Below are 27,675 nucleotides of genomic sequence, written 5' to 3' on the forward strand. Positions count from 1 at the left end.
AGGAGAAAGGAGACTGTGCACCCAAGGAGATCAAGGAAGAGCCTGCCCCCGTGCTTCCACTCTACACGTTGGAGATGCTGAAGAGGAGACTTCAGGCTCCCCAGAGGAACCTGACGAGCTGAGCAAGAACTATTTTTAGAGGGTCCTTCCTAGCAAAGGGTGTGGAGGAGCCATGCAGGAGAAGAGCATCAGTTGTGCTACTGATCTGCCATGGGGGCAACAAGACTATCTGCCTCAGAAACCTGGGAGCTGGTGAGATGCCTCATTCCTTGCTGGATAGTGACCTGGTGGTCCCCATCCAGACATGAGCAAGTACTGTTGAACCTCCTCCAGCAAGGAATATGTGTGGTGCGCGAACACGGGAACAAGAATTGCTCCCCATTAACACCATCCCTAATGAAGGGTGGGGGAGAAGGACACCAGCTAGCCCATGGACAAGTATTTCCCACGTGTACAGATCAGAGGATGGGATGAGATGCACCCTCCCCGCCGCAGAGTCTCTTACCCTTGACGGGACACGCCATGGTGACATTCTCACGGAGAACCCTCTCCAGCAGCGCCTCTGTGCCATCCTCCAGATACGGGGGCTCTGAGGGAAAAAGTCACCCTCGTGCAGGGTCAGCAGGGCCCCACCAGCCCAGCTCCTTCCTTGCCTCGTGGGGCTGGGTGCCAGGGCTCTGGCCCCAGCAGAAGCCCCCCTGGGGCAGCACAACACCCGGCACTCACCCAGGACTTCTACAGCCAGTTCCACAACATCTTGCCCTGCGCTGCTGCTGGCAATGCAGCGGTACCGTCCCGAGTTGGAGACCTGCACGTCCTCGATGCTGATTGTCCCGTCGGGCCCCTCCAGGGAACCCCCCTGGCCCACACTCAGGGGGTGGCCATCCTTGGACCAGCTGAGGTGGGGGATGGGGTCCCCATGAGCCACACAGGGCAGCTCCAGATGGAGACCCGCCAGCACCCGAAGGACCTCGGGCATGGGGCGAATTCGTGGTGGGACTGGGACAGAAAGAAAGGAGGGGAACACTGCATTGAAAAGAGAAGTAGAGAGCCATGCCCACAATCTGCAACTCCCCAAGGCGACACAACGGCCATTACACACTCTCAGGGATGGGAGGGTAGGCAGAGCCCTATTTTGGCTCAACAGTGAAACAGAGACAGCACAGAAATGACAAAAATGTCCGCAGGTTCATTTTGGGCAGACCTGGAAGCTTTCCCAGCCTCCAGTGAAGGGGCTGGCGCTGGAATGGAGTGCACAAGAAAGCTGCCCTCTCCCATCTCAGGCTAAATCATTGTGGGCAGATGCTCAGAGGGCCCCTGCCAGCCTCACACAGTGGCCTGTCCCAAGGAGCTTGGCTTTATGTACAGACCCCAAGGGGTAACAAGGGTGGGAGCACTGGGGAGCATCACAATTTAAGATGATGACAACTGGCATCACTCACCCTCGCTCAGGCACTCACAGGTCTTTCAGAACAAGCAATACGCCTGTCCAAAACCCCAGCGCTTCAGACAGGCCCCCTGAGCCATCCCAGCTCATACAGGGAAGCAGCATGCTGGCTCATGAGCCAGCCGGGACACAAGGGAACGCGAAGGAGAGCGACCCAGTGCCAGGTCAGATGATAGGGTCCTCTGCGACACCAAGCAGAGGTTGATGTAGTCTCTCAGCCTCAGGAGGGCCCAACCGAGTTAACTCGGATAGGGAGGCTAGCAAGCTGGCCACGTAGGCCGTGGCTTAGCCTCTGCAAGGACGCGTACCTTGGACCTCCAGGCTGTAGCTGAGCGAGGCGTTCCCTGCAGCGTTTGTGGCTGTGCAGGTATAAAGGCCGTTGTCCATCACTCGGGGTTCAGCCAGCCGGAGGGATCCCGAAGGGAGGACGCTATACCTATGTGGAGAGGGAACAGACAACTGGCATCTTACCCTGCTGGTGAAGGACTGCCATCTCTTCTTCACCTGGGGCTCTAAAAATTCATTTGGCTTTTCCCTGGGCAGGAGCTAAGAGATGAAGCCTCACCATCACCTGCTCCTGCAGGGATCTGGAGGATCCTTCCAGCTTAGCCCCTGCTTGTGTCAGGGTGGCTTTGTGACAGTGTGTGGGACTGGTATGAAGCCTTCCTCCTACTGTATCTACTGGGGAGCTAAAGGGGAGGAGAGCTGCCCACAGGTGCTACAGAGACAAGGGATATTCAAACCTAGAGAACTCTTGGAAGACAGCTCTGCTATGCCTACTCTGCATGCTCTTCCAGGAGACGATAAGTCCAAGCGCTGGCTGACAAAGAATTTCTGTCATAACACAGTCCACGCTGACAATCAAGAGAAAGCAACATGCTGCTTGGCAGTGAGAAGGTCCACATGCCTTCTCTAGTAGGAGGCCTACTGAGCTGTGCACAGATGCAAAATGCCTTTGCTCAGCCCGTGCATGAGCTCAGCACAAGGCAGCAGCATGAGAGATAACCCCTAGCCAGGGGCTGGGAGGTCATTCCCAAAGGTGGTGGGGGCTCTCCAAAACATTCAGCCCCTGCAGCTGGAGCTGACCATGCTTTCACCCTCAGTGCTGACCCAACATCGTCTGGGCTCTACAGACATAACATCATCTCAGCCCACGTCCGCAGATTCCTCAGTGCGCACTACCATAAATCATTCAGGCAAATGAAGACAGGCGGCTGAACCCAGCAGAGCTGGAGAAAGGAGCACAGAAGAACTGTGAACAGACACAGGAAATCAGATAAACAAGAACGATAAGGCAACACAGTCCCTCAAAAAGAAGAGGGAAGCCAGGATGCTTTCCCACTTCCCCAAGCCACAGCAATTCTCAGGTGCAGAAAGAAGAGATTAACCCCAAGATCAGGGATCCACGATCTTAGAATGCCCCTTCCAGCAAGGTGCTAACATATAACAAAGCAGGTCCCATTTTCAAAGGTTAAACTCCATCTGCTTGGTCACAGAGCAAGACATGCTTGATAAACACATATCCAACCACTCTCAAGGTTGTCTTCTCCCCTCAAATGGCTTCAAATGATTGTCCGTTACCGGCCTCATCATCAAGTGAATCTGGCCCTCCAGATATCAGCTGCTGGAACAGAACTGGGCCTTAAATCCATGTCCCAAGGCAGACAAAGCTGCCACCAGGCTCAGGACTGCACTGCTGCCAAACCTTGGCCTAGGGCCTGGAAATGTTTTGATACCTAAATCCCACAAAGTCAAGAAGCGCCAGACATCTATGTGCTGTTGGCAGCTAAGGGCCTGACCCAGACATGGCAAATGCTAAGAAAGACCCACTGCTACCGAGCACTAAAGCTCGGTTTAAATCCCTTTAAAACCAGCTTAGTCCAGGAGAGGGTTACAAGAGACCCCTCTGCACACACATGTTGGAGGGAGCTGTGGCTTTACAGGGGCTATTCATCACGACTGTACTCCTAGGAACTCTCCCGCGAGACGCTCACTCTGCAGAAGCCCAGATGCTGTCTGCAGGGGTGGGATGTAGCTCAACAGCCATGTTAGAAAGGGATCGATTAAACACAAAGCAGCACCTATTAGACACCTGCTCTGACCCACCCCTGTACAACTAGCCTGCTAGGTACCTAGTCCTGGCAGCTCCCAGGAGCACGGGCTGCAGAGGACTTGGTAGGAAATTTCCTTCTCAGACAACCTCAGTGCCAGACCTCTCTGCCTTACAGGCAGTCCCCTCCCTGGCACATCTGCATGCTTTAGCATCTCTTCCTGCGCATGGACAGTGCTGCCCCTTCCCCCCACAGAGAAGCAACGTGCCGAAGTGGAGATTCTCCACTGCGAATGTCAGCAAATAGCTGTCTGCTGGAGGTGAAACTTCACAGAAAAGGGCCCAAGCCACAGAGCTGAAAGCCAGTGTCTTGCTTTAGTCCAGTGGACAAATTCAAGCCAGCTGCAAAACTGGGAGCAGGACCCAGTGTGAGGTCAGGTAGGAGTGAGGGGGTGTTTGGAGAGCGGCTTCCCTAGCCAGAAGCCACTTTTAGCTGGAAGCCATATGGAGGATCCGCCTCATCAATAGCTGATGGAGACCTGGCCGGTGCAGAGGAAGGCAGCACCTCTGGCGGGCACAGGGCTGAGACCAAGAAACTCAACAGTGGGGGTGGCCAGCACAGCATCCCAGACACACAACACACAGGCTGCAGCACTCTCAATCTCCCTGACGGCCTATCTCCTTCCCCACGCCACTCTCTTCCTCCTTCAGTATTCAAAAAGTTCCATCTCGCTGGTACCCTGTTGCCATCTGGATGCAGAGCAGCAGCAAGTGCAAGTCAAGTACCTTCCAGTGGGATCAGCCACCCCCAGGGACCCGCTTCTCTGCCAGCCTGGGGGCAGACACAAGCAGCCTCAGCACCATGGGATCCAATGCAGCCACAAGGTGCCAGTCCAGAAAGGGCTCTCCAACCCTTGCTGCAGAGATGCTCTTGGCCTTGCTGCAGCGCAATACAACCAGAGAAGTGCTCCCTTTGGCATCTCCCTGATGCATACCAAACTGTTACCATACTTCACAGGCCTGACACCCTTCAGGGTGGTACATAAGGCCAAGAAGCCACAGCCTTACCTCGCAGTGGTGAGAGGCACCGGCTGAGACTCCTGGGTCCATGCCACCAAGGGAGTGGGATACCCTTGAACTTCACAGGGCAGGATGGTTTCCTGCCCCACCACAGCCAGGATGGTCATGGGGCCTGATGACTCATGTGATCCATTCACGCTGATCCTGGGCTTCGCTAGACAGCAGGACAGAGAGAGTGCACAACCGGCATCACAAGCCGAGAGAGTATTGGCTGCCCCACAGCCCTGGCCACCGCATTTCCCAGCCCGCAATCCCAGCCGGCTTAGTCTGTCCGACACTCAGCAAGGGAAAAAAGGCTCGGCAGGCAGGAGCCCAAGGCCATTGAGAAAACTAGGTGAGTTGGCAGGGTGTATTCACCATTGCCTTGGGGCTAGCGCTCTGCCAGCCACCCTCTGGAGCGGCCTTCCCGGGCACTGGCACTTGGCTCAGTCCCCGCCACACACAGGGCACTCACTGCTGACGGAGAGCTGCACCTCCCGGCTGGAGGAGCCTGCTGCGTTGGTAACCATGCAGAAGTAGGTGCCAGCATCTCTGGGAGAGGGCGAAGGAATCAGGAGGGTCCCATTGCTGCCTAGGTGGTAATGGTGGCTCTGCAAGATGGGCTCTGTGCCCTGCAGGGAAAGGGGAAGGAAGAAAGCAAGCCAAAATCTCTCCATGAACCGAGCTTCCCAAATGCCAGAGCCTTGCTTTGGACCTGTCAGACAAGCTGCCTCTCCACTCCTGGCTCCCCAGGAGGCTCTGGTGGAGAGTGCCACCTCCCCAGCAGCCTGTCTGCCTGGTGCACTGCATCCCGTCCAAACACATGGAGCAGCACCTGGCAGGCCCCTGCCGACCGTCTGGCATCAAGACGGTAATCTGCTCCTGCACAGCGCCAGTCCCCTGCAGGCCCATGTCCCGCTCCGGGGAACACGCCTACCTTTGCCCAGGTGACAGTAGGAGGTGGCACACCAGTGGCATTGCACGACAGGGTGACAGCTGCTCCCTCCGTGGCGGTGACAAGGGCAGGGCCCAGCTCAATGCTGGGAGGAACTGGGAATAAAAGATAAACTTCCTCGTCCTCAGGGCCTCGACCCCAGCTGCATGGCTGCAGCCACATCTGCTAAAGAGCCCAGCTCTGCTTTGCTTCTTAAGAAAAAGTGAAGCTTGCAAGCAGAAAACTCACCTCCCTCCCCCAAATCCCTCCAGGCACACTTTAGGAGCATCCCACAACCCTTTATTTGTGCATGCGCAACCTCAGCCCTATGTGATGGCTGGGTTTCCCCTGCTTCCTTGAGGTGTTTATTCCCACGTTTCCAACAGGGCTCAGCTTTTCAGGCTGGTCATGCCTAAATGGGAGCAGAAATCTCACCCCAAGTTTTCTCCTTATGAAAACTTGAACACTCGGCATTCAGTCAAGTCGGCCCACAGACCTCACTGTACTTCCTAGGCTCGGTAAGAGATTGGACATGCCTTTCTGTCATCGCAGCCAGGAGTTTTAAGTGCAGGTCAGCAGCTTGGCTGGCAGCAAGCAATTGAATTTCACGTGTCCAGAATCAAATTTCATTTGTCCTGGCTAGTTAGCTTCTGCAGGGTTGCCAGACAACAGATGTTTTCTGAGCCTGCTTTGTAGTCACACCACGCTGCCCCGGGGACCATTGCTTATCTGGAAACCTGTGTTCAGAGTTTTCCTGCTCTGACATATTGGAACTGCTCTTTTAGATTGCTGGAAAAATCTCACTTGGTCCAAAAGCTGCAGCCACGTCCTACTTGGGATGCATAGAGGGATGTGCAGGTGGCATTTGTCTCCGTCCCCCTTGCCACCATTCAAAGCAGAGCAACGATGGGCAGCAGGAACAACTCACATCTGCCACTCACCATGGACAACCAGTGACACATCCTGCCTGTGCGAGCCAACAGCATTGGTGACCACGCAGGTGTAGCTCCCTGCATCCTCCTGCGACACCTGCTCCACATGGAGGCTCCCATCAGTGCGGACAGAATAGTGGCTGCCTGGGGTTATCTGCATGCAAGTAGAGACCAGAGAGTGGGACAGACGGCGAGGGTCGGACCTTATCACTCCATCTTGAGTATGTCTCTAGAAACTGGTCCCTGAATAAGAGTGGAAATGTCCTGATGCAGTCAGTGAAGGACCACGTTACCCTTGCATAGACGAGGACCCAAATGGTCTCTTGGTGTCTTCCACCAACAGCTTTGAACCTAGGCTCATCCTGTCGGAGGAGGACACCGCCTGTCCATGTCTGGCGGGAAAGCTGCTGCTGCAGGACCGCGTTCTCAGCTGCCCTCCCACCATCCCAGCAGCGCAGAGCCCTAAAGTCTCACCGGCTGCCCGTGCTTCAGCCAGTGCCGTGCTGGAAAAGGCTTCCCAGCCAGGATCACGCAGGGCAGCGAGGCGGGCTGGCCTCTGACAGTGCGGATCACTGGGGATCCGCGAGCTATTTCTGGGGCTGCTAGAGAGAGGGAAAGAGAAAGCAGTATTCATTGAAGCTAGATTGGCTGCAAACACTCTGGAGAGCAGATCTACTGCTTCTCAGCTTTATGAATTAACCTCCATGGTAACCTCCATGGTAACCTGAGCATCCAGCAGGCTCCGGAGGCAGAGTGGCATGGACCACGCAGGGGCCTGCTGCCCTCTCCCACCTGGAGCTATGCATGGAAGAAGGCATGAACAGCTTCTTGCCTTCCTGGACCACACAGCTTACCCTTGCCTCATGCATTGTTTCACTGACTCTCCCCACAAGCCTCCTAGAGTGGCAGTTTTCGGCTGTAGTGTCATCAGACACTTATTTCACAGTGCAATTCAATAGCCTGCTGCCTGCTGTCTACTGCACAAGCCCCCAACGGCTGCATCTGGTTACCTCTTCCCAGCTAAGGAGCCGGCAACAGAGCCTGCTTTCCCCAGCTCCGAAGGCTGTTCGGTGCCGGCAGACGGCCCACGGGGAACGTAGCTGTAACAAGTTGCAATGAATGATCACGAGCCTCTGGATCGCCTTTCTTCCAAGGTCCAGACCTTGGACCAGCACAAGCCCAAAGTGAAATTCTGCTCCTCCAAGAGTTTTGGGATATTTGACCATAAATTGGGTTCAAGCACGTATCAGTGCATTCAGCCAAGAGACTGAAGGGCTGTACTTGAACCCTGAACCAGGGAAGGGAGTTCACACTATGCAGTGTGGGAATTCCCCACCTCCAGCTTGGGAGCAGACATGACAACACAGCTCTGCCGTTCCCAGAGCCACTGACAGGGCTGTCGTTGGCTTCAGCCATGCCATGAGCCTCACTGGAATCAATACACCAATGAAACCACGTAAAAGCAAACCGTGTCCGGTGACTGCAAGCTTGACCTCTGCTCGGATCTTCCCAAACTCATTCTGGGCTTCACAGATATAGATGGCTTGGTCATCCAGTGAGGCGCCTGGAACAGAGCAGAGATGTCTCAGCCAGGCAACATGGAGGTGCCCATCTCCAGCCTCAGCCCGGTAGAGCTGGAAAGCCCTGCAACAAGCTGGGGTTAAACCACCCTCCCCTGCCCCACTGCTGTGCCATTGCATCCGAGGCTTGCAGCACCAGCTAGAACCAAATAACGGAGTACAAATGAGTAGAAGGTGCAAATACGCATACAGCATCAGTGCTTTACTACTGCAAAGGCAGGGCATGGGGGCTAATCCCACTGCCAAGAAAAAAAAAAAAACTAGCAGCAGGATGCGGCTGTGCAACACACAGTGAGAATAGGCTGGAAGAGCGCACGCTTCGTAAGCCTGCATCCGGGCATGCGGGCAGGACACCAGACAGGCACACGTGCAGCGCTCTTACTGGCAATGAAGAGCTCATTGGCCTCCAGCTGGCTGGAAACATCAAACAGCCTGTGCTGGCCCACCATGGGCTTCCCGTCCTGCCGAGACCAGGCGATCCGCGGTGGGGGAGAGCCCTCGACACGGCACAGCAGGCTCACGCTCTCCCCTATCTCGACTGACGCATCCTCTGGGTCCTCGGAAAACCGAGGGGCAGCTAAAGGAGAGAGCAGCAAAGAGTGTCAGGCAGGTCTAAATCCCCTTACACCTCTCTGGTGGATGGCACCCCGGCTTCCCTGCCTCAGGCTCTCTGTGCACCCTCGCCCAGAGAGGAGACAGGGCTGCAAAACCTACAGGTCAGGTCCTCCAAAAAATTACAAGATTGAGTCAAAGCATTTGACCTCTTCCAAAGCTATTACACCCCTCTGCTTTGCCTTCGCAATTTCCACACCTCTCCATTATACTCAGAGAACTCCTCTTCCTCCACCTGTTGCGGTATTTCTTCCAACTTATCATGAAATGGGAAAGCCGATATTCTTGCTAGGCATGTGGCACCAGGGCTTCAGGAAACCCAGTGGCAGCCACCAGACTCCTGGAGATAGTGATATCTGCAGCTTCTTGAAATGGAAAGTTTAACAGGAGCCATGTGCTTATGTTGAGCTGAGCTCAGCTCTAATCCACATCACAGGCACAAACCAACCCCAGCCCCCGGGCAAGGAGAGCTGGGACCTGAAAGAGGATGAAGCTGAGGAAAAGAAGCGCTCGGTGAGTCTGTGCTTTACCAGGTCCTGCAGTTTCTCGTGTGTGACAGCGCTGCTATGCAAACTTTTAGCTTCCAGGACAAGACCTTTTGGCAGCTTTACGGAGAAGGATCATGATGGAGCTGGAGCTATTTGCGACACGGACGTGGCAGGGCCTCCTCCCTGACACGGGATTCAGAGCCCAGACACTCTGGATGTCCCCAGGCAACTCCTGCCTGCTCACACCCAGCCTCTCACCAAATCCAACTGCAGTTTTGCAGCAGAGCTCCAGCAGGATAAAATAAAGCTGCAGCAGCTAACCAGCTGCAGCCCTCCCCATGGAAAAGTGCCCAGCAGCAGGACTTCAGCCCCAGGCAGTGCTAAGCACAATGCAGCAAGTGCAACCCCCGTGACACAGCACCCACACCCCCAGCAGAGCTCATGGCCATGCAACACTGGTGCTGGCTCATTGCCCCCAGATCCAGACCTAGAAGGCTACCTTTATTCTCCCCTTTCCAGCCTGGCAGGGTTTGGGATTGCAGCACACCCCGCAAGGGGCATTGCTGTTGGCCCCATCAGCACATGGAAAGCCCGCAGCTGTCCTGAGCTCCCAGCAGGCAGGAGAAGCCCACCAGCACAGCAGAAGAGGCGTTTCCTCAGCTAATGGACTCTTTGGACAGCTGCTCCTCTCTAACTAGCAGCCAGGACCATGCCTTTGCTCCCGCTCCAGCTGTTAGACACACATACCCCTTCCTTTTCCTCACCCGTCCACAAAGGCAGCTATCTGCCTGGACAACCCCAATTCCCTATTCCTCTCCAGACAGCAAGAGGCCAGGCTTTCCAGCGTCAAGACAGGAGAGAGAGCTTGTCCTGCGTCCCTGTCCCCTACTCAAGGCCAGTAGGGATCAGACAGGCTCCCGGGGCAGCTTGCAGCCGCCTCACCTGCAGCGCAGCGGCAGCCAGGGCTGCATCCACGTGGCCAGGCTGAATGCTTTCGCCGTGCTGTAATGGGCTCAGGGGACGGCCCAGCAGTAATGGGGTCTCCTAATGGGTTCGGTCCGTAGCAGAGAGGAGGCGTAGGTCCCTGGGGCTGGGGAGGGGCTGGCCAGCAGCCTTCTGGCCGCGCGAGGAGCGGGGCCGGGGCGCGAGCCAGTGCGGCTGGCCAGACCTCAGCTGCGGAGGACAGAGCCGGGGCTTCATGGCCAGGGAGCGATGCTGGGCGCAGGAGCTGCAAGTAGGCAGGGGAAGTCGCCGGCCACCCAGCATCACCCTCCCAGCCCCTGGGGCGACGGGAGATGTCCAGCAAGTGCCACAGCCCGTGCTCTCAGCACAGCATCCCAAAGCAAGCAGGCTGCGTCCCCTCCCCATGCACAGGGTGCTGGGGTGTTCTGCAGCAGCAATCAAGGGGAATGGCTTTGCAGTCCTACTGCCTCCATCCAGATATCAGCTCCTCAAAACCAATCGGGTATCGAGGTCCCTCCAAACAGCAGGCTGCGCTTCTGCTCCCAGGTGGGAGCTGGTAACTCCCAAAATCCCATTTGGGCCATGCCATAAGGCTCCTGGGGTTCCCCCCATGCTTTCCTCTGCCCATCACTCGCTTGCAGTGCTGAGAGCGGCCAGCCACATTTCATCGGCCCCCAGCCGCGTTTCATCAGCCCGTGCTGACGGCAAAGCAAGCCGGCACCAAGCCAGCCCAGCTGCACCGACCCTTGGGGATGACAGCGTTCAGCCAGTTCCTGCTCCCGAGGAAATCCCCACCACCACCACCACCACCACGCTAGGCCACAGGGCTGCAGCTGGAGCCCCAGCACAGTGCAGGGGTCTTGGCACCCGCCCCAGGGGACGGTGGGGCCCAGGGCCAGCCCTGGCAACATTGGGACACATTGAGGAAGACAGAGCAGGCCACAAAGGAGGGCAGTAGCGATGGTCTGGGGAGACAAGCGCAGCGTCTGCAGACCCTCAAGTCTCATCCCTCCTCAGTTGCTTGCTGAATGGTTTTAGCTCTGCCAGACCAGCACCGTCCCTCTGGGACCAGCACAGGTCCCCACTCCAAGCCCAAACCGACAAACCCACAGCCCTCCAGCACCTTCTCCCCCTGTACCTCTCCTAGGTCAGCACACCATTTGCTCAGCAAAACCCCCTTGCACTTTTCCACCGTTAACGCTCTTCTGCTTTGAGCCTTGTGCCCCTACTCGGACCCCCCCACCTTCACATCCCCAGGCCATTCCAGCCCTTCTGCTTTTGGCGGGATACTCTTAATATTATTTGGCTGGATTTTCAGTCCTAGAAAAGTTAGGTTCCACCTCAGTTTAATTGCACTGTAAGTAATTGCATTTTGTATCTCCAGTCTTGCCCCAAGCCTTCATGTCCCACCCAGCAGCACTCACACAAGTCCTGTGTGGCCTCTTGCTCGAGCATTGGAGGTGCTGCCAGGCTTCAGCCTGCATTGTGCAGAGCAGCAAAGTGCTGCCATCCCTGCCCTGGGAAACCCTGGTGGCTTGGGGGGAAGATGAAACTTGGAAAGGAGTAAGTGGGAAACTCAGGTGGGAGGGAGAGAGGTGGCGGTAGCCTTTACCGCTCAGGTGCAACCTCAAACCTGCTGACAGGGGAAGAGACTTACACCCCACGTCCAGCGTGATGCTGTCGAAGGAGACACCAGCCTCACTGAGGGCCTCACAGATGTACTCGCCCGAGTCCTCCTCCCGCACGGCCTGGAGCTGCAGGACACCACGCTGCATGCCACCGGGGGATGTCACCACTTCCTGCTCACCTGCACATGGGGAGATGCCCCACGCGAGCACCTACACTCCAGGGAGCCTCCACAGCACAGCCGGGACCCGGCATCCCCCTGGCCGGGAGCAGCAATCCCCCAGCCCAGCCTCACCTCTGTACCAGACGATCTGGGGCACGGGGACCCCTGAAACCCAGCACTCCAGGACCACATCTTCCCCAACCAGGGCCTTCACTGCAGGTGTCACTGCCACGATGACGGGAGGCTCTGTGCCCGTGGGGGAGAAGAGAAACGGCTTCGGGTTATTGCCAGCTAGGAGGAAGCCTGGATCTCGGGGAGCAGCAGGGAGCACTAGTGGAGGGGGCAGTCGGTACCAGTATACTCCAGAGCCACGGCTCGCTTGACCCAGCCCAGCAGGCTGCTGGCGTGGCAGCTATAGTTCCCCGCATCCTCTGGGACCGCGGCCGTGATGTGCAGGGTACCCTGCGCATCGACAAAAACCCTGGGTCAAACAGAAAGAGAGGGAGAAATGAACCCCGTAGAAATGGGTCTGACGAAAGTGTTGAAATAAATGAGCAGGCTTAAAGCCATCTTTCACCCAGGAAAAGTTCACTGGCCATTTGATAGATCCAGTTTTGCACTGAAATGCAAATGCTTTAGCTACTGCAGGAGAGAATATTGCTTTAAATTAGGGAAAAAGCATTGAGTAATGGGGTTTTTTCATATCTAAAGGAAAGGAAAACCCTCCCCAAAGTCCACTCAAGTGTTTACAGTCTCACACGGAGCAGGGAGGTAGGAAGCCAAAAGCAGAAATTAAGGCAAAACATAAATAGCATTTTGAGGCTCGAGTCCACACTGGGCTTACAAGAGCTCAGCTCCTCCTCCCCTCAAGTTACCCTTGGTGGGGACAGTGACATGGATAAGGAAGGATGCCTTAAAATTAAACATGAAATTAAGACTGGCAGCATGCTGACCATCTCGGGGGCATGGGTTGGGGATATTCCAATGCTTTCATCTCTCCAGAGCCGGGAGCCACTGCAAACCCTTTTCCACCAACCTGTGCATCTCTCCAAGGGGACCACAGGACACAATGAGATTAAAGAGAGCACGTGTCACTCAGTAAGATATTCCTACCGAGAGCTCCCTGTCCATCTATGGAGCACCCATTCCCCTCTGCCACCACCTGCACCCCCCTTCCTACACCAGGGAACAAGAAGCTCCTCCAGGAGCATGAGATCCCAGCTGCTGGGTGTTTGAGCCTGGCTCCGGAGCAGGCTCTGCAGGTTACCTCTCATCCTCCTCCAGGGCCCTGCCCCAGCGCTTCCAAGTGGTCCGTGGTGGGGGGTGGCCCCCTGTTGTGCAGTTCAGCTTCAGCTCTTCACCCTTGGTGAACCGCTGGGGGCTCAAGTCCACCTTCACCCATGGTGCCTCTGCATGGGGCGGAATAGAAGGACTCAGGCCCTGGGGTGCAACCTGCTCAGCTCCCTCTCTTCCTTCCCCCTGCCCCGAGACTAGCACCAATCAAAACCAGGACAAGGTGAAACTTGCTCATCTGGGGCTCCTGAGAGGACCTGCGGCTTCAAATCTCCCCGCGCAACTAAACCCAGGCCACAAAGCACTGCTCGCTTAGCAACCTTGCTGCTGAACACAAAAGCCAAGCCGTGGCCTTGCGTGGGGGACAGCTTACCCTGGATCAAGAGCCAGATAGAGGCGCTGGCAGCCCCATGGGCATTGCGCGCAATGCATTTGTACTGGCCCCCGTCCCCCGGCTGCACACTGCTGATTTCCAGCGAACGGTTCTGCAGGAGCCTCGTCCTGCTGTCCTCCGGCTGCACCCCCTTCCAGTCCCAGCTCCAGGTTAGGTTGTATGGGACGTCGCTCAGAACGGTGCAGGACATGACCACGTCCTGACCGGGCAGAGCTGTGATGTTCCCCGGGGCTATGAGACGTGGTGGCGGTTCTGCAACAAGCCAATGGGAAATCAAGAGCGCACCCCTATGACGAGCCCATCCCCAGCTCTAGGCCAAGGTACCTCCAAGCCCCAAAGCACCGAGCTTTTGCCAGATATCACTCGGCACAAGAGGCGAAAAGTACCGACCTGTGACAGAGACGAAGGTGCGAGCCCGTGTCGCCCCAACCTTGCTTGTGGCTGTGCACTCATAAAAACCTTCATCACTCTTGGAGACCGCAGGAATCAGCCAGCTGCTGTTCCCTGAACCTCTACAGAAGAAAGAAACCACAGGGTCACCCTCATCCCCAGGTCACCAAGCTGGGACTGCCATGCCACTATCCTACTTCAAAACGCCGAGATTTAGAACAAAATCACCACCATCTCGCCCCATTCGGGCAGGTGGGTACACCCACACCAGCAGAATTATGCAGGTGAGTCCTTCATAATTTTTCTCTGCTGCCTAGAGATGCTCACAGCTTTCAAGCACACAACCAGCCCCAACTCGTGCTTCTTACCCCATGACAACATAACACCATGCTCCTGGCTAGCACAGCTCTGGGGCTGCTGCTCCTCGCATGGGTCCAAACCAAACTCACCTGAAGAGCCGACCTTCACCAAGCTTCTTACCACCTCGGCTGAGCTGCAGGCGAAAAGGGATCTCACTCTGTGCAGAGCAGGAGATCAGCTGAGGCTCATGGTTGTAAGCCTGGATTTTGCTGGAGATGTTCACCTTGGGTAGCCCTGGAAGTAGTTGGACATGCATATAGATAATGCTTCTTGGCAGTCCATCGAGAGTCGCACTGGGAGGCCAGGTGAAAGTATCCCACAAAAAACTAGACCAGAGCCGTTATTGGTAGGGATCTTCCTCCTCTCCAACCTCTGGCCCCATCTTGAGAGGGCTTTGGGGAGCCAGAGCAAAGCCAGGGCCAGGGCTGAGCACTCACCAGGGACCACACTGGTGTAGGCAATGCTGGAGAGGCGTTGCAGGGGGTACCCGTGGGCATCTTTGCCCTTCACCTTCAGCAAGAAATCTCCTGGAGGTGCATGGAGCTGCGAGCCCACCCAGAGCTGCCCAGAGGAGGTGTTAGAGATGCGCCGCATGGGGACCGAGAGGAGCGGGTGGCCCGAGCTGTTGACGAGCTCGATCTCCTGCAAGTATCCAGGCGACTTCAGGCCCGTGCAATTCACCCCCACAGAGATGGGAAGGCCTGGAGAGAGAGAGAGAGAGGGAAAAGCAGCAACACCTAGCTGCAAAACACACAGATGCAGCCCTCGCATACCTGCAGCCCAGCTAACGCCAGCCTTACCCTGCACTGGCCGCTCATCAGGCTGGCTAGGGTCAAAGTCAGGCTGGGTGGAGAAGCTGGCTTGAAAGTTAACGTTGCTGACGCCCGTGATCCTCACTGAGTGGCGGCCGCTGCTCTGGGTCTGTAAGGAGAGTGGGACATGCTTGTGGAGGCAGGAGAAGGGGAGAGGCAACACCACCCACCCTGCACACAAGGGACAGGAGAGCAGCACGGGGAAGGCTGACAGTCAGCCCCTTCCATTCCAGCTGCACTGCCTCCCACAGGACCAGAGGTGGAAGAAAAGGAAAAGCCTAGACTTGGGGGAAGAGACAGGTCGGGGGGCAGCATCCATAGGTGCCGGGACAAAGCTGAGTGCCTGCCAGCAAGGTGTTCAGAGAGATCTGCCCAAGGGAGAGGGAACAGATGCCCCGCAGGCTCAGTCTTAGTGCTTATCCCGGCCAGAGAGGGATGATGTTCCAGGGCTGGCACCAGCCTACCTTGACCAACCACGTCCCTGGCTTGTGGGGCTCCACGGCCACCACCTTGGCGGCGTTTGGGATGCTGAGGAGTTCCTTCAGGTCTTGGCCTTCCTCAAGGACCTTTCCTGCAATGGCAAGAGAACCTCTGGGATGGACAACCCCAATCCCTTCCCCAAGTCTTCTCTATCACCAGCCAGGAGCCCCCATCCAGCAAGGCCTTCACCTGAGGCTCAAAGCAGCACAAAGCCCAAAGAGAGGGACAGCAGAGGAAACCCTCCTAAAACCAGAGGCAAACCAAACCTGGAAGGGAGGGGAGCAGACACACTTCAGTGCATAACAAGGACTTTGCAGCTCATTGCTCGTTATTGAGATTTTTCGGCCCAGGGTTTGGCAGTTCCACTGTCTGCAGCTGTGGTTTGTCCTGACCTCTGGGATCCTTTGAGCTCTTCCCAGGAAGCATTTCCCACTGTCCAGAGGGCAAAGCATCACCTCCACCTACTCACCTCTCTTCAGCACCTACCTGTGGGATCCTGGACCTCAATCTCCGGAGCAGGACCACTCAGGGAGATGGTGACCTCCTTCAGGCTGGAGTCAAAGGGCATGGGCCAAGTATGTTCCCCACCAGCCTCGTGGTCCGTGGATAGCAGGTGAACTTTGGAGGCCTGGATGGCCTCTTCCACCCACTTGAGCACCTGGAGGCACACGGGAGAGAATTAACTCAGGATCCCACCTGCCATCAGGCACTACCATCTCAAAGGCCGTTTTGAGTGCAGGCTGTCTTGCACAGGGGCAGGATCTCAGGGCAAGGCTCAGACATGGCTGCAAGACCCCAAAGGCCTGGGAGGGCTCCCTAGCCCACTAGGAGCAGCCCAAGGTCCTGCTCAGACGTCACCAAACTGCTGCCAGCACCACAACAAGCATCGCTGCCCTAGGCGGCAACAACAGGCTGCACGCGAGGAGCGACTCAACCATGCAATGAATTGGCAAGTCCCACCAGTCTCTGCAACCGGCTCCAGTTCAGCAGGGGAAGAGAGAAAGCAGCCGCTTGTCGAGAGGCAAGGGCCAAACCCTTGGCTGGGGTAAATGGCTGGTGAGGGCAAGAGTCCAGCCCCAAGCCACTGCCGAGGCGCTATGGCTGGCAGGTGCCAGTGCGAGGGTGGAGTAGGGGTGAAAGGGCAGGAGATGGCAGCCTGGACCGAGCCTGCCTCACTGCAAGCAGAGACAAGCACACACGCTTCCCGATTCAAAAGGAATTGAATAACTTGGTGTAATTGTTATTGCCAGATGGCTCCCGCTCAGTCGCTCAGAGCGGATACATTATTACCCTGTAGTTTGCCCGTGGGAATACAAACCACTAAAACACGCAGCCGCCAGAGGCTGGGAAGGGGTGGGAGCCTGGCAGAGCTCACTGGGGACTCTGCTCACAGTGGCTGTTCCGTGATGAGAAGAAAAGCACTTTGCTCTTCTCCAAGCTCTCCAAGCACTTCACAAGCATTGGTCAAGATTTTCAAGGACAAGAACCAGCGGGGAAGCTCCTTTCCCTGCTTTCAGAGTGCCAGCTCTGTTCCTGGAGTTAAGACTGAAGCAAGCTCTCCAGCTTCGGCACTCTCAATCTTTCCTCCCCAGGGTGGACACCTCCCTTTCACAGAGGGGAAAGCCACGGGGCAGACAAGCCAGTTCATCTCAAAGATCATGAAAGCAGCCTGGCAGCCAGGAACACGCTCCAGAGAGATCAGTCTTCCCTAACCCCTACTTTGGTTTCAGACCAGAACAGGAGTTTAGAGGCTCCCAAAGCAATCTGGAGGTCCCTTGGCCATGAGGATTAACAGAAGGACACAGGAACAGCCAAGCTGGGTCAGACCACAAGTTCCTCAGATATTCTATCTCCAAAAGTGGAGAATATCTCCACTAGAATATACGCTCTAGGACCTTTGAAACAGCATAAACTCAATCAATCCTTTCCCTGAGTGCCTGGTGCTCCCAGGCTGCATCTGAATCGCCCTGCTGCATCTCCAAGCTGCTCCGAGCCCTTTCGCATCCAAGTGTGCTGCCACTCTGCTATCCCTCCCCATCAGCACCAACTGCAAGACAGGCCCGTTGGCACCCAAGCCAGCTGGGACACCTGTCCCTCCTCCCACAAGTCTCCTGCACTCACCTCCTTCACCTGTTGCTTGTCCAGGTGGAAGATCTGCCCAGAGCTGATGGCTGCAATCCGCTCATACACTCGGTACCCGGGGTGGCTCCTGTCCCCACAGTCCCCCGTCAGCACAAACACCACCTGCCAAAGGGACGGGTCCTGCAGCGTCATGTACAGCCATGGAGACTTGTCCACCACAGGGAGCCGGATGGACCCAGCACCCACCATCACAGGGGGCAGGGTGGCATTTCTAACAGCAGCCACCAACTCTGGGTGCATTGAACCAGCTCAGGCCACGGCCCAGCCAGGGAGATGCTAAATGCTCTTCGTGCAGCTACAAGATCAACATAAGCTGGCTCTTGCATGAGCACCCGGGCACATCCCGCCAGCGGGGGGAGAGTGCCTGCCCCGTGGGCAGCACCCTGGGCTCACCTGGGACTGCTTGTGCTGCAGGAGCTGCAGCAGCTCCTCCTGCTGCTCATAGTCCTTGGCCCGGGCATCCGAGAAGACGTAGATGAAGGACCCAGGGTACGAGACCTCCACAGCCAGCCTGATGGCCCCAACACTCATCTCTGGGCAATCCCCTCCGCCCTGCAGCACACAGCGCTCGGTGGGGGACACAGGCTGAGCGGGGCCCAAAACCAAGCCCCAGCGACCCCTGCCACGCTCAGCGGGATCCTGCCCCGCAGCTGATTGTACAGAGGAGCTGCAGAGGTTTGCTGAGCATGACCAGGGCAGTGCGATCATGCCACAGGGACACTCGGGATCACAGCAGAGCCGTTCCTCCATCCTAAGTGATGGCTCATTAAACCATGCATTAGGACTCGCGGCACCACTGGCTTCCCATGGTCACCTTCAGCGAACATGCTTGTGTGACTGCAGCCCATCACCGTAAGGGCAACTGGGCAGTAACCCAGCTGCCCCAGGCAGCCAGCTGCAAGAGATGACAGCCAGGAGCAGCTCTCCTCTCCACTGGGCTTCACACCCCGAAGGGCTGTGAAATGATTTGCAGCCATGGCTTTACACCTCCTGCTCTTGGAGCCAGCACACAAACGCAACCCGCTAAAACGAGGCCACGTCTGAAGGGAAACAGGATGGGGGATTTAACAGCGCACGGGAGGCAGGGCAGAAACAGAGACAAATGCAACATGATTAAATCCCCCAAGAGTGTTTCAGCTGGCAGGGCGCAGTGCACATCAGCATGCTTCAAAACCAATCCTTAAACAGCTTTTCTAGAGGAGAAGTTATGAGGCTCCATGGAGGGTTTGTGCCAACTGTTCCTGGGGAAAGCGTTTGTGCTTTGGGAGAAGAATTACAAAACGAGAGGGCTCTTCCTTGCCGCGGGGACAGCGCCTCCGGCACAGCGCAGCGCTGGGGCCGGTTACCTGCGCTGCTCCGCTCCTGCCCCAGCGCAGCCAACTACTGGCAAGCCCAACTCAGCCCAGACAGCTGCAGGATGCCCGACTTGCAGAAGAGAAACTGCTCCACCGTGACACCCCAGGACCAATGCCTCACCAGCTTTCCTTAGCGTGTGGGTCACCAGGGCTGGGCTTCCCACCACGGGTTAAGGGCAACGTGCCAAGCAATCGGCCACCCTGACGTCTGGCACGCTGCCACGGGCCGAAGCAGCTTACCTGGACGTAGAGCTCCTGGAGGCGCTGCTGGAAGTGCTGGGGATCCGTGGTGAGGGTGGCCGGGCCCACTTCTGCAAGCACACGGCACCGCCGTGTCAGCCCCCATCCACCTCGGCGCGCTTGGGGTGCCCGCGCCGAGAGCCGACTCACCTTCCCTGCCTCAAAACTCCCTTTTCAGCTTGCTTTCAAGAAATTTCTTTGGTTGTTCAACTGTGGGATAGGGCTGGCACAACCCTCAGTAACGCGGCTGTTTGCTGCTCTCCCACCCGGCTAGGCACACTGATGCCGCCGGAGGCACCTCGCCGTGGACCTCGCGGGGCCCCAGCGCCTCTGCCCTCAGCCGCCGAGCTCGGCAGCTACGTGGCGTTTGGCTTTGCCACGTATAATCTGGCATACCCACGGACAGGGACACTCGGACACACTCGGCTACCAAAGTCACAGCTTGCTTAGGATTGCCGCAGGCTCCCCAAGGGATTAGCAAGTATCTGCCCTGGCTAAAATGCCCTTGCGGGACTAACGGCTTGGTGTTTCACTGGGTCTTACAAGAGGCTAGGAGATGCTAGCAAGGGTATCGCGCGCGCTCTTGGCTTGCTCCCATTTTAGACCGATCCCATCCCTTCACTTGCAACTTTGTCTGCAAAGAATGATACTAACACAGCCCAGATGAGTTTTTTGCCCCAGGTTCATTGCAACCTGGTAACATCACTTTAAAACAGCTGCTCTGGTCTTCCAAAAAGCCACGTTCCACACCCTGGTAGGCAAGGGCTGCATTTCCAAAGCAGCTACCGTGCCTCAGTTTCCCCAGTTGCCTCGGGCTGCAGCCCGGCCCCATCTCGCCCCAGGGCGGCGAGTTTCAGCGGGTGCTCGGGAAGTGGTCTGGCCGAACCACACCGACGGCAGAGTAACCTCCGCGTCCGGCACTGCCTTATTGCAAACGGCCTGGCTGCGAGCACCCTCCCTCTTCAGACAGGCCTCCCTCCACGTAAGGGAGGGCCCCGAAACATGCCCTCAGCCCTCCTGCTCTTGCCCAAGGACCGCAGGCCGGTTTCTTTTCTCTCTGCTTAACAGAGGCGAGAGCAGATGCACCGAGCCAGACCCCGGCAGCCAGACGCCGCAGCCCAGCGAGTCCCCCGTGCCCCGCTCCCATGCAAATGCAACGGCTGGAGAGCGATGGGGAACTAAGACCAGCTCTGCGCTGGGCCCGCAGCTTCCCCCAGCTCTGGGAAGAGCCTCTCCGCGGGAAAAAGCTGCCGAAACGGGAGGTGTCCGCTCCCCTCCCCATCACATGGGGCAACCCCATCCCGCGGACAATGGTGCCCTTTTTTTATCCGAGGGACGCTCACAGCAGACAGACGCCGCCGCCCCTTTGCTGCGACAGTCTGGGTTTAGTGATTTTCATTCACTCTCAGCATTCCCACGGGGAAAAAAAAGCCCCGTTCCCATTCTCCTTGTCCGGGCACTTTCAGGGAACAGCAGATATTTATGGATGTGCACAAAAACCCCAAGGCAAAGCCCAGGCTGGAGAGAAACCGTTCTGGCATTGCAGCAAACCACCAAGGCTTCTCAGCAAGCGGGGCTTTTACCGAGGCAACCCGAAAGCGCGTCGGGAACCCACAGGGGAAAGCCTGGCTCCCGCTGCCCAACGCGGCATCGGCGCCGTGCAGAAAGGGATGCAGACGCCCGACGCGCCGCGGCCGCCCGCCCGGGCTCACCTGGGTCGTGGAAGGGCACCAGCGCGTAGTTGCGGACGGGCTTCGCGCCGCCGCTGAGCGTCCGCTGCAGGATGCGCGAGGCCCCGTCGATCACCTGCACCAGGTCGTCGTACATGGAGCCGGTGACGTCGAAGACGAAGGCCAAGGTGGCACCGGCAGCGGGGGACGCGGCGAGGCCGGCGGCCAGGAGCAGCCAGAGCCCCGCCAAGGCCCCCGCGCGGAGCAGCACCCCGGCGGACGCCATGGGCAGCCCCTTCCTCGCCCCGCTGCCCGGGGACGGCTGCGAGCGAGCTGGGATGCCGGTGGCGAGCGGGACGTCGGATGCGCCCTGCGCGCGGGAGCCTCGCGGCGGCGATCCCGGCCGCCCGCCGCTGCCGACCTGCTGCGGCCCGCGCCGTCCGCCGGGGAGAAGGCAAGGCTTTTCTGGGCCAGCCCGGCGGCGGGGAGGTGGGTGGGAGCTGCGGGACGTCGGGGTGGAGGCGGGGGGGCGGGGGGTTGGAAGCAGGTCCGAAAGCCCCGGCCATCGCCTGGCCCCCTTCCCAGCCCGGCGCCCCTCCTCTGCGCCGCGCGGACACCCCGGTGGCTGCGGGGGGACGGGAGGTCGGAGGAGGACGCGGATGCTCGCAGCTGAGCGCTCGCGGGGACACTGCGCCAAAGCCAGAGTGGGGGGGGGGGGGGGAGAACCAGCTGCACGAGGGACCACGGGGGAGCGGCCCCCCGCCACAAGCCTCCCCAGGGCGGGATGCGCCTCGCGGCTCCTCAGCGGCGCCCGAAGGGGCTCCCGGGGGGCTCGGAGCAGGCGAAGGGGCTCGACGAGGCTGCCCAGCGCAGCCTGGCCGGAGGCGCGCAGCAACCGGCGATGCAAAGCGGGGAAAACCACGGAGCCGGGACGAGGGCTGGGAAAGGGGCGCCCCCGGCCCGGCGCGCCGGAGGAGGGGCTAGCCAAGGAACATATAGCTGAGCCGGGGCGGGCGGCCGAGGTTTTCCTGGCTCCCCTTAAAGGCAAGGGCTGAGCGAATCCATCTGCTACGGGGCGAGACGCCGCCGCTCTTGCTCAACCCCCGCGCAGCCGGGGCCCCGGGAGAGGCAGCAGGTGATGCCGCGCAGCGGGGGGGGCCGCAGCCCCGTCCTGCTCGCCGCACGCTCCGGGGTGCCCCCCTCTCCCCGCACCCGCAGGCACCGGCCCGGCCGCCGCGGCTCCCTCCTGCGCCCGCCGGGCAACGCCACCGGCGCTAGGAAACCCCAGCAGCTTCTGCAAATGAGCGGCGCCTTCCCACACCAGTGCTCCCAGTCTGGCAGCACCTGTGCCTTTAACCCCTTCCTGCCCGGGGAGCTCCCAGCCCCAGCAGGCCGGGCAAAGCCAGCCACGTCTTTTGGGAAACCGCCTCCCAAAGCTGCGTTTCGGGGCCCCGTGCCCGTCCTCGCCGGCTCCCCTTGGCGCAGCCGAGGAGGCTGGACCGTGCGGGGACAAACGTGCCGGTGCCCCCCTCGGCCCCCCGGCGCCTCTGTGCAAAACCTCCCCTGCCAACACAGCCGCGTTGTTCAGCCCGTTAAGGCAGCTCCTCTGGACTCCCGAAAATAATTAGTCGCCCTTGTTAGGGGAGCAAACAAACGAGGCTGCGCTGGCGCCGAGGCCTGGCGGCGCTCGTTTCCGGCAGACTTGGCAGCGCAGAGCGGCAAACGCGATCCCACGGCACGTTAAGAGCCCGCCGCAGGCCCGCAGCCCCGCGGCCCCTTCGCTAACCTCCGTCAATTTGCTCAGCCAGACATGGGGAGGGGGATGTGCTGGCCGGACCGCAATTACAGGCTGGGAGACCCAATTACGAGCTATTAATAGCAAGCTTCCCCAGCGGGGGGGGCCTTTGCATGCCAAAAGCACCCTGACAGCTCTGCGCCGGGTGCCCGGAAAACAGGGCTTGGAGGACACGGGGATGACACAGCGGGGCACGGGACCGCCGCAAGCCTCTGCGCTGCCGAAGGGAAAAGGGAAAAGGCAAGCGCGCGGGGGAGAAGAGGGACCGGCAAAAAAACAAAAGCTGCGCATGCACAAAGGGAGGTGGAAGGAGCAGCGTTACACCCTCGAAAGGCGACATGGCCCAGGGCTTCGGGCTGGCCCGTGGGAGCTGAGAACTGGCAGCTCATCACAGCCCCGGAAGCAGGTGTCAGCAGAGGCCCTGCAGCTGCCAGGGTGCCCCCGAGGGCTCCCTGCCGCAGGCAGCCCCCCACTGGCCCCCGTTTGCGCCGGCGTCACCTGGCTGCCGCTCGCTCGGGCTGCTGGCAGCATCCATGGCCCCGCGCGCCTGGGCTGGACCGTCGCGGACCCCCGGGGGCTGGCACCTGCGTTCCCCAGCTCGGCTTTGCAGCACATCACAGACCACGGGCGCTTCGTTACTGTCATTAAGCTTTTATTTCCGCCGTCACAGAGTTTGTTTGTTTGTTTGTTTGTTTTTAAACCCGTTTTTGTTCGCTTGGGTTGCTCTTGAACTGGTCTCCAGACAAGGCAGCAGGGCATGCAAGGCGGGCGAGCGGCACGGAGGCGCAAGCAGGCTCTCGGCTGGGGCTGCGGCTGCTCGGCCGAGGGGCAGCACGGGGGCCCCGGGGCGCTCGCGGCCGCAGCAGCCGAGACAGACGGGAACAGAGGCTTTCCCGCGGTGGCGAGGGCTGGAGCCGGCGCCGGCTGGGGGACGCCGCAGTGCACAGCCAGCTCTAACCTCTAACCGCGATCCCAAAGCAGCCCCCCTGCCCAAACCCGCGCTCCGTCGCAGGGATGCCCCTCGTCCAAGCGGCCTCCCAAGCTCCCGAGGGCGCTGGCTCGTCCCTCGCCCCCGTTGCAGCCCCCAGCCCTCCGCCTCCAGCCGGGCTGGCCACCACTGCACGGCCCAAGCCGGTCCCCTCTTGCTCTTGGGACATCGGATCCCCCCCCCCATCAAAAACCCTGAGATCCCAATTTGATGCTGGGGACCAGGGAGCTTGGGTGAGCTCCATGCTGCGCCGAGGACCCTGGAGCCCTTGCAAGGTCCTGGGACAGCGGGGAGCCGCTGGCGTAGCCAGAGCGCCCGCCCGAACCCACCGCCGGCACCTCCAGCCGCTCCTGCCGGACCACCTCGGCCAGGCGAGCCCAGCTCGGGGGCAGCTCTGCCGTGCCGGGGCTCCTCGCTGGGGCTGCCTCGACGCGCGCCTGCCACCGAGACTCCCGCAGGGACCGTCCGGCGGGTGCACCTCAGCCGGGCACCTGGCTGCAAGCAAAAACGCACGGCACAAACTCGGTCCTGTTCAGGATTTGACCCCCCGGTACAGCAGCAGCTTGCAAGAACCAGCCCAGGCTGGAAACGCTCTTTGCAGGCGGTCCAGCCCCAGCTGGAGGTGCTTCTCGAGCCACCACGCGTGGCTGCAGCCGGGAAGGGGACGCAGGCTGGGCACCCCAGTAAGGGACCCTGTCGCACCACCGACCTGGCAGGCATCGCTCACGGAGGGGGCTGCAACATCCTGGTCTGGTCCAGTGGAAAAACCTGCTTCGCTTTTCTCTCTCATTTTCTGGTTTGTGCTGTTAGGATGAATTGGGGGGAGGGGGGCGGTTTAAAATCTTCCAGGAAGATTTTTCCAAAATCCTTTTTCCCAAATCCTTTTGCTCCGGGAGAAAACGTCGTGGCCCAGATAAGACCCAGAGCTTCCAGGACAGATGGTTACAAAGCAGCAACAGTCATCACACAAACAGAAAAATGAAAATAAAGGAAAGTACAGATACTGCATTTTAATCGGGGCAACACTGACAGGGACAAATGACAGGTCGTGGAGGGACACCATGCAGTCACCGGCGCCCGGCCCCTCGCCTCTGCCTATCGCCGCGCTTTGGCTTTCCTCCCCAGACGTCACAGCTGCAACAGTCTTTATTTCAGCAGCATATCGAAAAACTGAGGATAGGAAACATCATAAAGAGCAACAAATCAGGGCTCGTGGTTTGTTTGTTTTTAATAACGACCAGATCTATAAAGAAGATTGGAATGAGCCATTTGGTGGCGTAAACCCAATGCTCCACAGCAGCGGTCCACGGCCCGCTCCTCGCGCCCCTGCTTTTCGGTGGGCACCGCAAAACTCACTGAAAACCGCGAGCCCGGCACCCTTCACGCACGGGCATCGCGTCACTCTCCGGCGTGGGCAGGGCCCACCCAGATCGCCTTACTGATGGGGAAACTGAGGCACAGAGAGGTTAAGGCCAACATGTCCAAGCGTGAGATGCTCCAAGCCTTGTTGGCACAGAGAAGCTGCAGATCCTGATGATTTTCGAGGGGAGGTGGGGGCCCTCAGTGCTCCTGCAGGAGGGGCTAAAGGCATTGCCAAGCCAGGCTCCCAACTCCTCAGCCAGGTTTGAACACTGGGGCCTAAATGATTTGCTTGGAGGTGCTCAGCATGCGAAGAGCTGGGGCAGGACCGACGCCACGGCCGGGCCCTGCCGTGGGGAGCCAGCGCCCGCGGGAGGGAGGGGGACAGGCCGCCACCGCAGATGTCAGCCACCACCAGCCTGGCTCCAGCAAGAGCACCTCCCGCCCAGGAAAATGTGCCATCCCTACAAAACCAAACAGGGTCCTCACTAACCCACCACCAGCTGTCTAATACAGGCAAAAATCTTTTTTTTTTTCTTTTAAATGTGCAAATATTTTTAAACGTGTAAGGGATGACCGAGATGTCGGGCCGAGGAACTGCTACATCCCTAAGCCTTTTGGCGTCAGCCGCTGCCAGAAAACCCAGCGGGCAGCGCAGGCGGCGGTTTGCAGAGGAAGGGCTGCTGGGGACGTCGAGGACCCGTCCGGGGGACACCATGTTTTGTTCTTCCTACGGAGTGAAGCTCTTCCAAGCCCGAGCCCAGCGCTGGCTGCTCAACACCCGCCGCTGCAGCCGAGCACCCGCTCCTCCCCAGCGGCGACGGCGGGTCACAGCAGCCGTGTTTCCCGAGGCCCAGGACCACCTTGCAGCCTCCTCCCGGGAAAGAGCCATCGCCAGAAGGGTGAGGGGCAGAGCTTGCCGCTTCTCCAGTTAAGTCATCAACTCAGGTTTCACCTCGTCCCTTTGCTGACAGCTGTTAAACGAAAGCCTTTCGCTGAAAGCGGGAGGACGCCGGGGCCAGCGAGGCTCCCGGCAATTCGCCACGCCGCCTGCTCGCTGCGGCCGGGCCGGAGGCGGCGGCGAGCGCCGAGAGCTGGGCGTCCGCCCGCGGCAAGCTCAGCCTCTTCTGGGAAACGGCGGGTCTCTTCCCGAGCCTGGGTATTTACAGGGCATGGCTTGAAGTACAGCAGGTCCTTCAGGCGATGGGCTGGGAGGTGCAAAGCTAGTGCAAAATTAAAAGCCTTTCAGAGGAAAGTGTCAGAGCAAATGACAATTGCATTTGCCTGGGTATTATTTTAAAGGTTGCTTGGTTCATCATTTATCAGTAGAGACAATTACAGCAGTGTCACATTCATTTGAAACATCGATTGGCACCAGGAGGGGACCAGTCTGGCAGAGGAGAGTCAGAGAAATTTGAGGCACTGCAAAGATCTACCTAAAAGAGTTGCGTTTTGGCCACAAAGCATCAAGGAAAAGGAGCTTCCAGGGAAAAGAGCGAGGTGGCACCTTCCAGGAACCAGCCACCCACGAAACACGGGGACTCGCAGGGGCAGGAACTGCACAAGAGGCAGAAACGTTCCTGTAAACTCCTAGTTTGAGGTCTTAAAATTAAGCACGTGCATCAGTGGATCTCCTAAGCGGGGACAGACTTTCCCGCATGCTCCAGGGAGCTCCGGGGGCCGTCTGGGGGAACGAGCACGTGCCGAGCTCGCCGCCGTGCCCCTCCGCTCCATCTTTTGCCCGGCCGACACACACGCGGCCCACGAGCCCTACAGTAAATCCTGTTCATCTGCTAAGAGGCATAGACACATATTGATCCAGGTCTTGAATAAAGCCGGTATTTCTGTTCAGAAGTCAGCAAGGCAAACCAGCGTGCAGAGCGAGCTCCCGCGGCACCGCTCAAAAAAAGCAAGAAAACGGACCGGGCTACCTCCGAGCGCTTGGCGTGCGTTACGTCCCCGGGAAGGGGCGACCTCCCGGACGGTGCAGCCAGCAGCCCTGTTACGCCGCTGCCGGCAGGAGCAGGGTTGCAGGGGAAGAAAGGGCATTTCACCGGCACCGCCAAGCAGGTCGGAGCGAGGGGGAGCCTCCAGGTGCGAGCGCCGGTGGCGTTAGGCAGGGGAGTGAGGGCGACGGCTCCTCCAGCATCCAGCCTTCCTCACCAGCGGCGATGCAGATCCTCGACGGGCCGGGCCGGGCCGGAGGACACATCCCCAGGGGACATCGCCACCGCTATGGGCTGGGGCGGGCACCCAGCGAGCTCTTCCCCGAAAGCCAACCGCGCGGTTCGCATCAGCTGCCTAAAATATTGCACAAGGACGTGAGGTCGGGCTCCTCGGGGATGGGGAAAGGCGTTTTCCTACAGGCATCGGAAAGAACAGCCCCAAGCGCCACGGACGGAGGAGGCGTTTGCGAAAGGCAGAAGGATCCCAACGCGCCGCGGCGCAGAGAAAGCAGCCGCGTCCTGGAGTCTCGCCGGGCGCCGGCCGGGGCAGAAATCCAAGCCAAGAGCTGGAGAGGCTCAGTCCCTCCTGCCTCCGCC

The 27,675-nt window shown here is 58.9% G+C and overlaps 1 protein-coding gene across 1 annotated transcript in view; it reads right to left on the reverse strand.

Moving 5' to 3' along the window:
* HMCN2 (hemicentin 2) overlaps positions 1–21,283 on the reverse strand; it is a 56,257-nt gene extending 34,974 nt beyond the window's left edge. The window contains exons 1-25 of the mRNA XM_068914987.1: positions 21,033–21,283; positions 19,321–19,391; positions 18,119–18,277; positions 17,705–17,827; positions 16,070–16,241; positions 15,568–15,674; positions 15,092–15,212; positions 14,729–14,992; positions 14,381–14,525; positions 13,932–14,053; positions 13,521–13,793; positions 13,122–13,263; positions 12,208–12,335; positions 11,987–12,100; positions 11,723–11,872; positions 8,385–8,579; positions 7,891–7,986; positions 6,897–7,024; positions 6,432–6,576; positions 5,494–5,606; positions 5,032–5,188; positions 4,566–4,731; positions 1,756–1,883; positions 727–999; positions 506–589 (exon numbers count right to left, since the gene is read on the reverse strand). Coding sequence (XP_068771088.1) covers positions 506–589; positions 727–999; positions 1,756–1,883; positions 4,566–4,731; positions 5,032–5,188; positions 5,494–5,606; positions 6,432–6,576; positions 6,897–7,024; positions 7,891–7,986; positions 8,385–8,579; positions 11,723–11,872; positions 11,987–12,100; positions 12,208–12,335; positions 13,122–13,263; positions 13,521–13,793; positions 13,932–14,053; positions 14,381–14,525; positions 14,729–14,992; positions 15,092–15,212; positions 15,568–15,674; positions 16,070–16,241; positions 17,705–17,827; positions 18,119–18,277; positions 19,321–19,391; positions 21,033–21,276 — 3,820 coding nt within the window. The 5' untranslated portion in view covers positions 21,277–21,283. The remainder of the gene's footprint in view (positions 1–505; positions 590–726; positions 1,000–1,755; positions 1,884–4,565; positions 4,732–5,031; positions 5,189–5,493; positions 5,607–6,431; positions 6,577–6,896; positions 7,025–7,890; positions 7,987–8,384; positions 8,580–11,722; positions 11,873–11,986; positions 12,101–12,207; positions 12,336–13,121; positions 13,264–13,520; positions 13,794–13,931; positions 14,054–14,380; positions 14,526–14,728; positions 14,993–15,091; positions 15,213–15,567; positions 15,675–16,069; positions 16,242–17,704; positions 17,828–18,118; positions 18,278–19,320; positions 19,392–21,032) is intronic.
* Positions 21,284–27,675: the final 6,392 nt, after the last annotated feature.

This window comes from Struthio camelus, chromosome 20, assembly GCF_040807025.1.
Source record: "Struthio camelus isolate bStrCam1 chromosome 20, bStrCam1.hap1, whole genome shotgun sequence".
In the NCBI taxonomy this organism is placed as follows: Eukaryota; Metazoa; Chordata; class Aves; order Struthioniformes; family Struthionidae; genus Struthio; species Struthio camelus.